Source organism: Oppia nitens, unplaced genomic scaffold (genome assembly GCF_028296485.1).
Source record: "Oppia nitens isolate AA-2021 unplaced genomic scaffold, nextdenovo-longstitch-racon4-pilon3 scaffold13_pilon_pilon_pilon, whole genome shotgun sequence".
NCBI classification, from domain to species: domain Eukaryota; kingdom Metazoa; phylum Arthropoda; class Arachnida; order Sarcoptiformes; family Oppiidae; genus Oppia; species Oppia nitens.
In genome coordinates, this window is record NW_026533192.1 from 250,531 (window position 1) to 262,889 (window position 12,359).

Sequence of the window (12,359 nt, forward strand, 5' to 3'; positions counted from 1 at the left end):
TCTATCGATAGTTTTAGTGAGACTTTCGATAATAACTGTTTGATATTTATTTATTAATCATTAAAGTGTTGACTTTTATTCATATATTTCTATGTTTAGTTGTCTACAAATATTTGTAATTAATTGTTTAAAAGTTAATGATTTGATATTTTTTATTCAAATATTTAATATCAAATCAATAGACCTCTACTTTTCAAAGTTTGAAATTCAAACACATCTATCGTTTGCAATGCCATTCCCGCCAATTTGTGCTTAGAGTAGAGTAATAGTAACTTAACGGTTCGGGTTTCAGTTTAAATAAATAGATTACTGATTTTTTACTTATTTTTATCGATTTAATTTCAGTTTCTATAGAGTTTACAGTATAAACTTTACTAAAAAATAGACGGTTTGGGTTTGCTTTTGTTTTTATTGTTTTATTCTACAGTTTTTTTGGTTTTATAATATTATTTTTTTTGTGGTTATGGWTCGGTTTTTTAAATAATGCTAAGTTTCCAACTCTAAATTATTTTAATAYTTTACTACATAAACGTAAAGACATAAACAAGTCTTTAAAATCAAGTCTCTAAAAGCACTATTTATTATACAGTGAGTTAACTCCACCCACAACTACACACAAAAAAATTTACAAACAAAAAATTATTTTTTATAATAAATAATATTATATTAACTTATTTAAATTTACAAGTTTTATCACTTATTCTATATTATACAATTATTACAATTATTTCTAAAATATTAAGCGTAAAAACATACAAATAAAATTATAATTGATAAAATTTAAAAAATGAAAATATTTTTTAAAATTTAAAATAAATGTAATAAAAAATTATAATCTTAATAGTCTTAAAAATCACTTATTAAAAATATAAATATAAATTCATATTTATTTATATTGTTTTATATTTAAAAAATAGTATATAAATATAAACAAAAAATATTTATTGTAAAAAATGCTAATTTAAATATTAATTTATTTATGATAACCTATATGAAATATCTTAAAATAAGTAAAAAATTAACAAATCATAAATTTCATATTTATGCCAATAATATAAAATATTTTACTTTATAACTATTACTTTTTCAAAACAAATTTCAATCTATGACTTAAATAATAACTGACCATACTTTTTATGCCAGTGCTTTTATATTAATTTAACAAATTAATTATTAAATAAAATAATAATTTTTACAATGAGTTTTTTAATGTATTATGCGCCTAATAAAAATTAAAACTCAAAACAAATATATTTTCATATAAAAAATATTAAAATTCATGTTCTTATAAAAATTTATAAATTATTTATTTTCGTAAATGGTCTTAAAATAATTAAAATAAAAATATTTAGTTAACGTGATAATTTATTTGACATTTATATTTAGTTTTAATACAATTTAATTAAATAAATTTAACTTAGATTATTAATTATGCCTTAAATTGTTAGTTATAAACAATTATTTTGTACTTGTAATCTATATTTGTATTAACTTTTAAATTTATTTATTTTAAGTAAATATTATATTTTGCATTAATCTATTCAAAGCAATAAAAATAAAATTGCAAAATTTTATTGTCTATTATTATTTTAACATTAATATTAAGTTATTGCATAGCAATAAGCATTGTATATTATTATTTTCTATTTAGTATATTTTTATATATTATGAATTGTTTTAAAATTTACTAAATTTTTCTCATTTGAAAATATTGCTATTGCTAAAATATTTAAGTTTTGAAATTCATATTCAAGCTATTTTTAATGGTAATTTTCGAAAATTGTAGTAATCACTTATTTTTATTAATTTATTTTTAAAAATGCAATAAATGCTTACATATTATTGACTAAAACTATTAAATTTTTATGCCTACTTAATTTTTTGTTTTTAAAGCTTACAAATAGCTTTTTGTTTACAATATATAGTTATTGCATTCATTCAATGCAATATATATACAATGTATGTATATAATTTTTTGTGTGTAATGGAGTACTAGACTTGTTTTTATGGACTTGTTTTTGTCTTTACGTTAATATTGTAAAGTACTATATTATAATTTAATTAAAAATTAATTATAATAAAAATTATTTATATTTAAAAAATATTAATTTATTTATGTATKTATCAAAAATTATCAAATTTACAAMAACATCGTCAAAACAAATTAATACTAATAATAAACTTTTATTTATATTTAATATTTACTTTTTTGTATAAATTAAAACTATTTWCAATAGTATAGTTGTCACAACTTTTTTAAAGTATAATAATATTTTTATTTGTAAATATTTATGACAAAAATAATTTATTGCAATTTTATTATAATTAATCAAATTTATCTCTCTCTCTCTCTCTCTCTCTCTCATTAAATATTTTATATTTATATATATATATACCATTTCTTCTCTCTCTCTCTCTCTCTCTCTCTCTATATATATATATATATATATAATTTCTATTTTTTAACTCATCATGTACAATTATATACTATGAGTATTAAATAATTTATAGCTTCAATGATCGATAAGTTTAGATAATTATTATATTTTAGTTTTCATATTAAATGGAGAGCASATCATATGCCGTCAGTTTAAATATATAATGTATTTCAATAAATCTTAAGTTTTGTTTTTTGTTTTTTGCAATAAACTGAAGTTATATTTTGTGTGTTAATAATTTCATTATTTACGCTTAAATACTATTATCTACTCAAGGACTTCATCAATAAGTTAAAACATTTTTTTTTAAAAAAAAATCCGATATTTAACGTATACAAAAATTAATGACATTTTCAACATATTTTATGTTAATATAAATAAATTAATAATAATAAAAAAGCATAAAATTTAATTAATATCTGATCCCAGAGTTTAAATAATATATATATAAGTTTTTGTATTATTAATATACTCTTACTCTTACTGCTAGTTTATATTTGGTGTCCCAACCCATCATATCTCATATCATTTTACCTGTAATTCAAGGGTAAGAGTAAATGTCGCCCACATATAACACAAACATTTTTATGGTATATCTTATGAAACATATATCAGTATATTATATATATACACACATAAGATAAAGTTATATATATACACACACTGTATTATATTATACAATATATGTTTGTATGTAATAATAACATAACACTTATAATGAAAAATAACTTATAAATTCATAACTAATGATAGTTTTTTTTTGAAAACATAGTAAAAGTTTTGCAAAACAAGTTTTTATGAAAATCTTTMAAATATGAAACTTTGTTTTGAAAGATGCCATACAATGAATCACACGATTTTTCATTAGAAAGCTTTCGTTAGAAAAAAACATTTCATTATTTGTTTGTGAAAAATATATATTCAATTTATGTTTTTATGTTTAATACAGTAATTTAATTTAATATACAACTCTACAACATATTTCTTGTATTTTCTACATATATAACCGTTTTTGTTAATTGACAGGAATTTTATTTGTTTGTAAAGTGTTTTTTGTTGAACATTGAAGTATTCTTATATAAAATTTTGATTGATATAAAAACAATCGTGATTTATATAAATATTTTTTAATTTAATAATATAAATCAATTTAAAATTAATTTAAATGAGTTTTTATTTATAAATTTTTAAATATCTGGAATATTCTGCATATTATTTGTTTTATTATTAATAATAATTTCAATATTAAGATTTGTTTTGATAAAATTTAATTTTAATTTTTAATTGTGTAATAGAAAATACAATGAATTTAGTGATCAAATTGTGTTTGATTTTAATATTTTTAATAAATCTAAACTATCGGTGCAGTGATGGTGTTGAACGTCAAGCGGAGATACTTAGAGGAGTTACTATAAGAGTTAGTATAATTTAATCATTTATCCATTATTTATCATTAGTGGCTAATAAGTAATATATATTTTTTAATTTATTAAATTTTAAATTTATTATATTTGTATAAACATATTATGAAATATTAATATATTTATAAATCCTCTTTTATCATAAATTTTATTTTTTCTTATATTTTCATCATAATTCATCATAAATACTGTATAAATAATAGTATATAATTGTTGGCCTTATTTTTTAATAAATACAAATATAAAATGTATGTTTAGGTTAACAACATATCATTTAATATTATTTATATACAAAATATATTGTAAAAACTTAATTTGAATATTTAATAAGCTATGAATCTACAGATGAATATTTAAATTGCTAATCAATTTATAATTAAAACTATGTTTAACAATAAAATTATTCTAGTAATAGATAGTTTATTTACTAAATAAATATTTACATAAATTTATGAACAGAAAAAGATTAAGAAATATTTATTAAATATGATTTTAAAGATATCTTATGTATGTCTATAACATTGTTATTAAAATTACTATAATTATCAATATTATTATTTATTTATTTTGTATATTATTATTTAAAATATAAAATATATATAATTATTTATGTTAGTATAATTATGTTAGTATAAATGTTAATACTGTATGAATTTAAAAATTAAATTAAAAAGTTTCTTAAATATAAACTAATAATTTTTATGATAATTACTATTTATAAATATATTATATAACAAATAACTATTATAGTTTATAATTTATAAGAAAACATTTTATTTTTCCAAYTGTTGGTCAATTTTTAAAAATATTTTTCATAATAATCATATGATCAAAAGTTTTTAAAATTTAATATTATATTATAATTGATAAGCAATTAATTTATTAATATATGTAAAGTATAAATAAATCAATTCATAATCACTATTCTTTTGTCTATAAGTTTTTCAAAAATTTCCATTTATTTGTTTAATTATTATATAACAATCATTAATTTTTTTCAACAATAATTTTAATTATAATTAAATTATATATATACTATTGATATATTAACACAGTATCAATAAATTAATTGATTTTAAATAAAAAAATACTGATTTAAAAAATAATTATTATTTTAATACAAACGTTTGCTATGATTTCGTGTTCATTGAATTACTATTTAATATGAAATATGTGGGTTGGGGTGCAAACAATAAAGGACCTTGATTTTTAATAAAATACTATGTGTAATATAAATTATATTAATTAATAATTAGATGCTATATTGTTATTATTATAAACTCATTAACAAAAATATATATATATAAATGTAAAAACTAACATTATTTAATTACTAATACTATTTAAAATCATTAATAGATCTTATATTAAATATATACTAATAATAATTAGGTAGTTTCTAGTTTTGTATTCATATTATATTATCTACATTATGATGTAATCTTGTTTTTTAATTAATTCAAAATGAAATAATAGATTTAATTTGTAAAAATTATTGATGATTATGACTAATTTAAGTGTAACTTTAAAATCTCATTAATAATTATTATGTGACTCATACAAATGTAAAAAATATTAAATATTATAATTAATTTACAAGTATTAAACAAGTTTTATATTTTATAAAATATTTGTAATCTTTTATAAGATTTTATAAAAATTATTTTTATATTTTTAAATATTGCACAAAATAATTGAAATACTTCCTGTCATTGATCTTATTTTTAAAAAAATAATAAAACAACTATAAAAGTAACTATATTTTTAATTAAATTATTTAAAATACTTTTTATAAAACTAAGTAATAAAATTTTGCTAATTGAGAAAAATTCAATTAAGATATGGTTTATATTATAGGTTAATTACCTGAAACTAATAAAGATTACTACATTACAATGACTTATATTTTCAAATTTAATTATTATAATCTAATTTATATAATATTTAATTACATTTAATTATTCATTAAAGAAATATTAAATATAAACATTACTTATATGTCCAGAACTGGCCATACGCTGACCGGTTGAGCGGCAAATACGAAGGCTATGTGGTTGACCTGATGAACGAAATTGCAGATATTATTGGCTTTGAATATAGACTCTACTTCTCGCCCGACGGTAAATACGGTGTCATTCAAGACAACCGCATCAATGGTATGATTGGTGAAGTCTATAATAATGTAAGAATAAATTAAATTTATTTATTTACAATCTAAATATTATTTATTAAAAAAATATCTTATATTTTTCAATTTAATATAACAACAACAGAGAGCCGACTTTGCCATCGCTGATATCACTGTAACTGATCCTCGCAAACGATTTGTTGATTTTACCGAACCGTTTATGGAGAACGACATCGCAATACTGGTAAACAAGAAGAATGTCGGAAACATACGTTCCTTCAAAGATCTATCCGATTCAGACCTGGCTTACGGAACCTATCGATCGGGTAGTACTCACCACTTATTCTCGCAATCAACCGATCCGGTGCTTCACAAGGTGTACAGTCAGATGGAAAAACATCCCGATTGGATGGCCAGTAATGCCAAAGAGGGTGTCGATAAAGTCAACTCAACAAAGTATGCTTTCATAGTTGAGGGCAGTTTTGCAGAGTTCCTAACTGGACTCTACTGTGACCTGACCTACATTCAGGACAAAAAACAATACTCTCCCCGACAGTACGCTATAGCCATGCAAAAAGACAGTCCGTATACGGCTAGGTTTAATTCAGCCATCAAAAAACTCAAACAAAACGGCCGGTTAGCTCAGATTAAAGCCCGATATTGGAAGGACAGGTGTGAGGATGAGAGTAAAACAACCAATAATAATGATAATAATAGACAACTAAAAAATGATAACCTTGTAGCCCAACGACCCCCCAAAGGACCAGAAATCAAATTAGCTGACAGTTCTAGCTATACTGTGTCCGGTACTGTCCACCGACCGGTGCTCATAACAAGTGCCAAAGTTATTGTTGCTTTTATATTGTTAATGGCTGTGATTGTCTATTAAAAAATTATATATATATATAATTTTCAGCTGATTTTTTAATGTATTTGTTTATATATTATCAGTTTTCACAGATTACAACAAATTTTTATCTCAACTATTACTCGTAAAATATTTTTATAATAATTTTATATATAATAATAATAATAATTATTATTATTATATTTTATTATTATTGATAGTTTATACAAGTAGTATTTTTTAATAATGTGCAATTTAATACTATTAAATACTATTTTTTAATGTAATTATTTAATTTTTCAATGTCTTAATATTAATAATAAAGTTTTTAACAAAAAATTAATTAAAATTGATTATACTTATTTATTTACAGTAATTATGTTTTGTTTAAGTTTTATTAATTATATTAAAATTTTTATTTATACAATAATTAATTTATGATTAATATAAAATTGATATATAGTATTTATATATTAATTGTCATAATGAATGTTTGAATAAATACTTGTATATTGAATGTCATAAAAATTATAATATGTCTGCAATAAAATTAATATTTTTGATAAGTTTATATATAATTACGACATAATATAATGATCTACAATAATACGGAAGTATTTCACTAATAAATGGGTGTGTATTGAATGTTAAAGACATTATTAATCTAAATAAAAATATAACACTTAACAAAATTAATTTGAAAAAATATTTTAATGTTATTTTGTTAGAAAATATCCAAAAACAAAAAGATAATGGACATTTTTATACAGGGTAATTATTTTTTAAGTTATGTATTTAAATTTATTTTTCAGTAATTATATTGTTTTTTTAAAAAATTATAATAAAATATTTTAAATAATACAAAATATCTAATATAAAACTTAATGTACTTTGATGTAAATTAATATAAAAGTAAACGAATTCATCAATTTAATTGCAATTATTTTCATAAATATCTTCATTATATTATTTTAACAATTTAAATTAATTAAGTTAAACTTTTTATGAAAAGAAATTATATTAATTAAGATAAATAATATTTTATTGCAAACAATATTTTTTCAAAATGTAATCTTTAATCCATTAAATGACTGAATATTTAGATTTAGTCCTTAAGTGTATATTCATTAATAAAGTCCCAGAAAGTTAATAATTTGAAAGACAGCAACTAATAAATATTTAATAATTGTTGATTTAGTTGTAGTAGTAGTAATAGTAGTAGTAGTAGTAGTAGTAGTAGTAGTAGTAGTAGTAGTAGTAGTARTAGTAGTAGTAGTAGTAGTAGTAGTAGTAGTAGTAATAATAATAATAATAATAATAATAATAATAATAATAGTTATATAACTAATATTATTATTATTATATGAAAACAAAATTCTTCCGGTATTTCAAGTGAATTATTAACGATTTCAACGTTAAAGTCAATGTAGTTTTGCTCATCAAAAGTGAAAGTAGGGTTTGTAGCCTCAAGTGATTGTGTTTTCTGGTGATAAGGCAGAACCTATTCAAATGGTGACCTACAATACATAATTCCTGCTGTGCTGGTAGTGATGTTGATGTGGTATTTTGGGACAACCCACTCTCTCTCTCTCTCTCTCTCTCTCTCTCACACACACACACACACACACACACACACACACACACACACACACACACACACACACACACACATACACACACACACGCACACYACCACCAAAAAACTGATCCATACTGTGATATTAAAGACTTTTGTTGTTGTTTTTTGTTTTTTAATATATCCATTAATTTTCATAATACTGTTAAAAAATATTTTCTACTTTCAAAAAAGTAAATGCATTTTCATATTAAATGTTACACATTTTTGAATCTAGTTTAGTGATCGGTGAGTTGAGAAAGAGAGAGAGACGTGTTTTAGCGGGTGCGCACCGTTAGCTTATGTAATCAATTGATAGTCTATACCACCAAATCATTCAATTAGTTTTTTTTTGAATACAGTTATTGAATAGTTAGTGTTTTTTTGCGTGATGTGAGTGTGATTGCGATGACATTAGTGGTAAAATAGTCATGCATTTCATATGAGAAAGTGAGAGAAAAATATTTAATAACAATAATAAATAAATAAAAATTATGCGAATTAAATGTTATTATATAATTGAAAATAAATATTCAAATCATTATATATTATAAAATAATTATTTGATGTCTCACTCCATTTGGTATCAACTCTGAACCTAACCTTAAAAAAAGTTTGTGTTTATAGTTCAAAATAATTTTAAAATTAATTGTTAATATATTTTTAATATTTATATATAAATATTTTAATATTTTAATACATTATATATTTAATTTTAAATGTAAATATTTTTATAAACTTCAAGATTTTTATTTTAATTTTATAAGTAATTTTTATATTCATAAGTTTTTCTATTAATGTAATTTTTATATTATTCAATGAAAAATTTATCACACAATATTATCTAAAATTATGTTTTAATTTTTTTGAAATAAATATTTTTWATTATTTAATTGAATTTTATTTAATGTTTTAAATAGTTAAATCATGTCATCCATTATCAACAACAACGATGTCTCACAAATTGCCAGTTTCTATAGGGATCGCAGTATTTTTATAACCGGTGCCACGGGTTTTATGGGCAAAGTTAGTATTATTGATTAAATTATATAAATATAAATATATTTAATATTTTTGAATTTTTATAAATTAATTTTATAATATAAGATTTTATTAATTTACATATTAAAAACAACAAAATACTTTTTAAAAAATTTAGGGCATAGGTTTTCAAGTAAAATGTTTAAACTGCTAACTATTTATTTATTATAAAGGAAAATATATCTGTAATTATTTTTATTATTAGATACTGTTATATAATATATACATGATAATGCATTTAATTATCTGTGCAAATATTAATATAATCTTATAAACATACAAAACAAAACAAAATATTAAATAAATAATAATAAAATGTAATACTTTTATTAAATAAAACTTTCACATTTTTGTTTTGTTTGTTTCCATTAAATTACAGGTTTTGGTGGAAAAGTTATTGCGATCGTGTAGTGATGTTAAACATATATACATATTGTTGAGATCCAAAAAAGGTCTGAACCCCCGGACCAGACTCGAGGAACTGCTCAACACTAAAGTATGTCTTATTTATATTATATATGTTTTAAAAATTTATTAATTAAATTGAAAATACAATTTTTATTTTAAAAATTGATAGATCTTTGATAAGCTTCGAAATGAGAACCCGAAAGCCCTGAATAAAGTGGTGGCCATTACGGGTGACATCACTCTCGATGGTCTGGGAATCAGCGACTCTGATCTCAAACTATTGCTAAACGATGTCTCAGTTGTATTTCATTCAGCAGCGACTGTCAAATTTGACGAACCTTTAAAGTAAATATTTAGTTATAACTAAATTTTTTTCACTCAAATATTTTAATAATAATATTTCTATGTGTKTGTGCTTTCACTTGAATATTAGGACATCAATTGAGTTCAATGTATTGGGAACGAGACGATTAATCGCATTGTGCCATAAAATGCCAAATCTAGTGGTAAAATATAAATATATATATATTTATTTATTGAACTTTTCATGTTTATTAATTAGTTTTTTTTTGTTAAATTTATCAAACTAATTATCAAGGAAAATATATTATTAATTAATTTATTTTTTTAAATTTAAATCTCAAATAATTTAAATATAAAGTCATATGTTTTTTATCACAAAAAAGGATTAAATAATTTGTCAAAAGATATTTTAAAGGAAAAACAGTGAACTTTTTTTGATATCATAAAAAATAATATTCAATATTATTTAGTAAATTCAATATCAATTAAATAGATTTACAGGTCATGCCTTTGTGTTGTATTATTATACAGTACAAGTAAAAGCAAAATAAATGCAAATCAATGATTAAATAAATTATAATACATTAAGAAATTGGTTATTTTAAATTTTAATCAGATTATTTTGTTAATTTTTTAAGTACATTATTTGATTATTTTAAAAATGAATATATTTCTTAAGTTTTGTCGTTAATAAATAAATAAATATATATATATATATATATATATAAGAAAATAATATAATAAAATTACAAATAATTAATTAATCTAAAKCAYAAAACTAATTACTGGAATTAAAAAACTAATAAATAGGCATTAATTATAATAATATGTTTGATTAATAATAATAAACTTTCAATAATAGGCTTTAATTCATGTGTCGACCGCTTACGCTAACTGTAACCGATCGGAAATTGAAGAACTGGTATACGAAGCACCGGTAGAGCCGCAAAATGTCATCGATATTGTCAATTGGATGGATGAAGATGTGGTCAATACGATTACACCAAAACTAATTGGCGATCGACCTAATACTTACACTTTTACTAAAGCGTTGGCCGAAAGTTTATTGCTCGATGAGTGTGGTAGTCTACCCGTGGCCATTGTGCGGCCATCAATAGTGACGGCATCGTGGAAGGAACCAATGTCCGGATGGGTAGATAACTTGAACGGACCAACCGGTCTAATAACTGCAGCCGGTAAAGGTATCTTAAGGTCAATGAATTATAACTCGAAAGCAACGGCTGATATTGTCCCGGTGGACATTGTCATCAATTTAATGATTGCCATCGTCTGGTTTACGGCCACTCAACGACCAAACGGTGTACTTGTGTACAACTGTACGTCCGGTTCTCTAAATAAGTTTATATGGGGTCAACTCAACGGTTTTATTAGTTATTTGTTTGAATACCCGAGTGGCCAACTTTACCGATACCCAAGTTTACATCTGAAAGAGTCACAGTTTATGAATAAAATGTGTGAATTGTTTGACCACATAATACCCGCTCATCTATTTGATGGACTGATGGCACTATTCGGTCGCAAACGTATTATGGTTCGCATCTATGAGCGTCTGCACCGTTCGGTTAGAGCTCTCGAATGGTTCACAACTCATGAGTGGAACTTTACCAACAATAACATACTGATGCTCATCGACCAGCTTAAGGGTATTGATCGTCAGGTATGACTAGTTTTAACATATCACTGATCTGTCTATTTATCAAATGTCTAAATRTATTTTATTTCAATATTTTATGATTAGATATTTCATTTTGATGTCCGTGCAGTCAATTGGTCGACCTATTGGGGTGACTATGTGTTGGGCACTCGTCAATATATACTAAAAGAGGATAACAGTACACTACCCGAGGCCCGGCATAATCTTAATAAGCTATACTATCTAAATAAATTGTTTGGTGTACTGTTTCTATTGTGTTTGTGGCAAACTTTCTCGTTTGGCATACCATTCATATCTAGAAAACTATTTTAATTACATATTTTTAAAGTATTGTCATATTAAATATTTAAGCATTTTTTAATTTTTTAGACAATGCATGATATAATTAATTAATATATATATAATTTTGTAATTATATTTTTGTATTAATATAAATCATAATGTATTTATTTTATACATTTAATCAAATAATAAATACAAATA

At 21.8% G+C, this 12,359-nt stretch overlaps 2 protein-coding genes across 2 annotated transcripts; both read left to right on the forward strand.

Annotated features, from left to right (window-relative positions):
* Nucleotides 1-3,629: 3,629 nt before the first annotated feature.
* Nucleotides 3,630-6,958, forward strand: LOC128958310 (probable glutamate receptor). The gene is made up of 3 exons (XM_054304152.1): nucleotides 3,630-3,855; nucleotides 5,865-6,041; nucleotides 6,133-6,958. The coding sequence occupies exons 1-3, from the start codon at nucleotides 3,742-3,744 to the stop codon at nucleotides 6,874-6,876; spliced, it is 1,035 nt and encodes a 344-aa protein (XP_054160127.1). The 5' UTR covers nucleotides 3,630-3,741; the 3' UTR covers nucleotides 6,877-6,958.
* A 622-nt stretch (nucleotides 6,959-7,580) lies between these two features.
* On the forward strand, nucleotides 7,581-12,188 carry LOC128959292 (putative fatty acyl-CoA reductase CG5065). Its single transcript, XM_054305238.1, has 7 exons — nucleotides 7,581-7,605; nucleotides 9,370-9,475; nucleotides 9,870-9,986; nucleotides 10,068-10,243; nucleotides 10,332-10,404; nucleotides 11,064-11,879; nucleotides 11,961-12,188. The coding sequence occupies exons 2-7, from the start codon at nucleotides 9,377-9,379 to the stop codon at nucleotides 12,186-12,188; spliced, it is 1,509 nt and encodes a 502-aa protein (XP_054161213.1). The 5' UTR covers nucleotides 7,581-7,605; nucleotides 9,370-9,376.
* Nucleotides 12,189-12,359: the final 171 nt, after the last annotated feature.

What these genes read in the sequence shown, in the direction of transcription:
- LOC128958310 (XM_054304152.1), top strand. Translation starts at nt 3,742, where the DNA reads ATGAATTTAGTGATCAAATTGTGTTTGATTTTAATATTTTTAATAAAT. An exon ending in TTAGAGGAGTTACTATAAGA is followed by an intron (nt 3,856 to 5,864) that starts GTTAGTATAATT and finishes TTATATGTCCAG; the next exon opens with AACTGGCCATACGCTGACCG. An exon ending in TTGGTGAAGTCTATAATAAT is followed by an intron (nt 6,042 to 6,132) that starts GTAAGAATAAAT and finishes TAACAACAACAG; the next exon opens with AGAGCCGACTTTGCCATCGC.
- LOC128959292 (XM_054305238.1), top strand. Translation starts at nt 9,377, where the DNA reads ATGTCATCCATTATCAACAACAACGATGTCTCACAAATTGCCAGTTTC. An exon ending in CCACGGGTTTTATGGGCAAA is followed by an intron (nt 9,476 to 9,869) that starts GTTAGTATTATT and finishes ATTAAATTACAG; the next exon opens with GTTTTGGTGGAAAAGTTATT. An exon ending in AAATTTGACGAACCTTTAAA is followed by an intron (nt 10,244 to 10,331) that starts GTAAATATTTAG and finishes CTTGAATATTAG; the next exon opens with GACATCAATTGAGTTCAATG.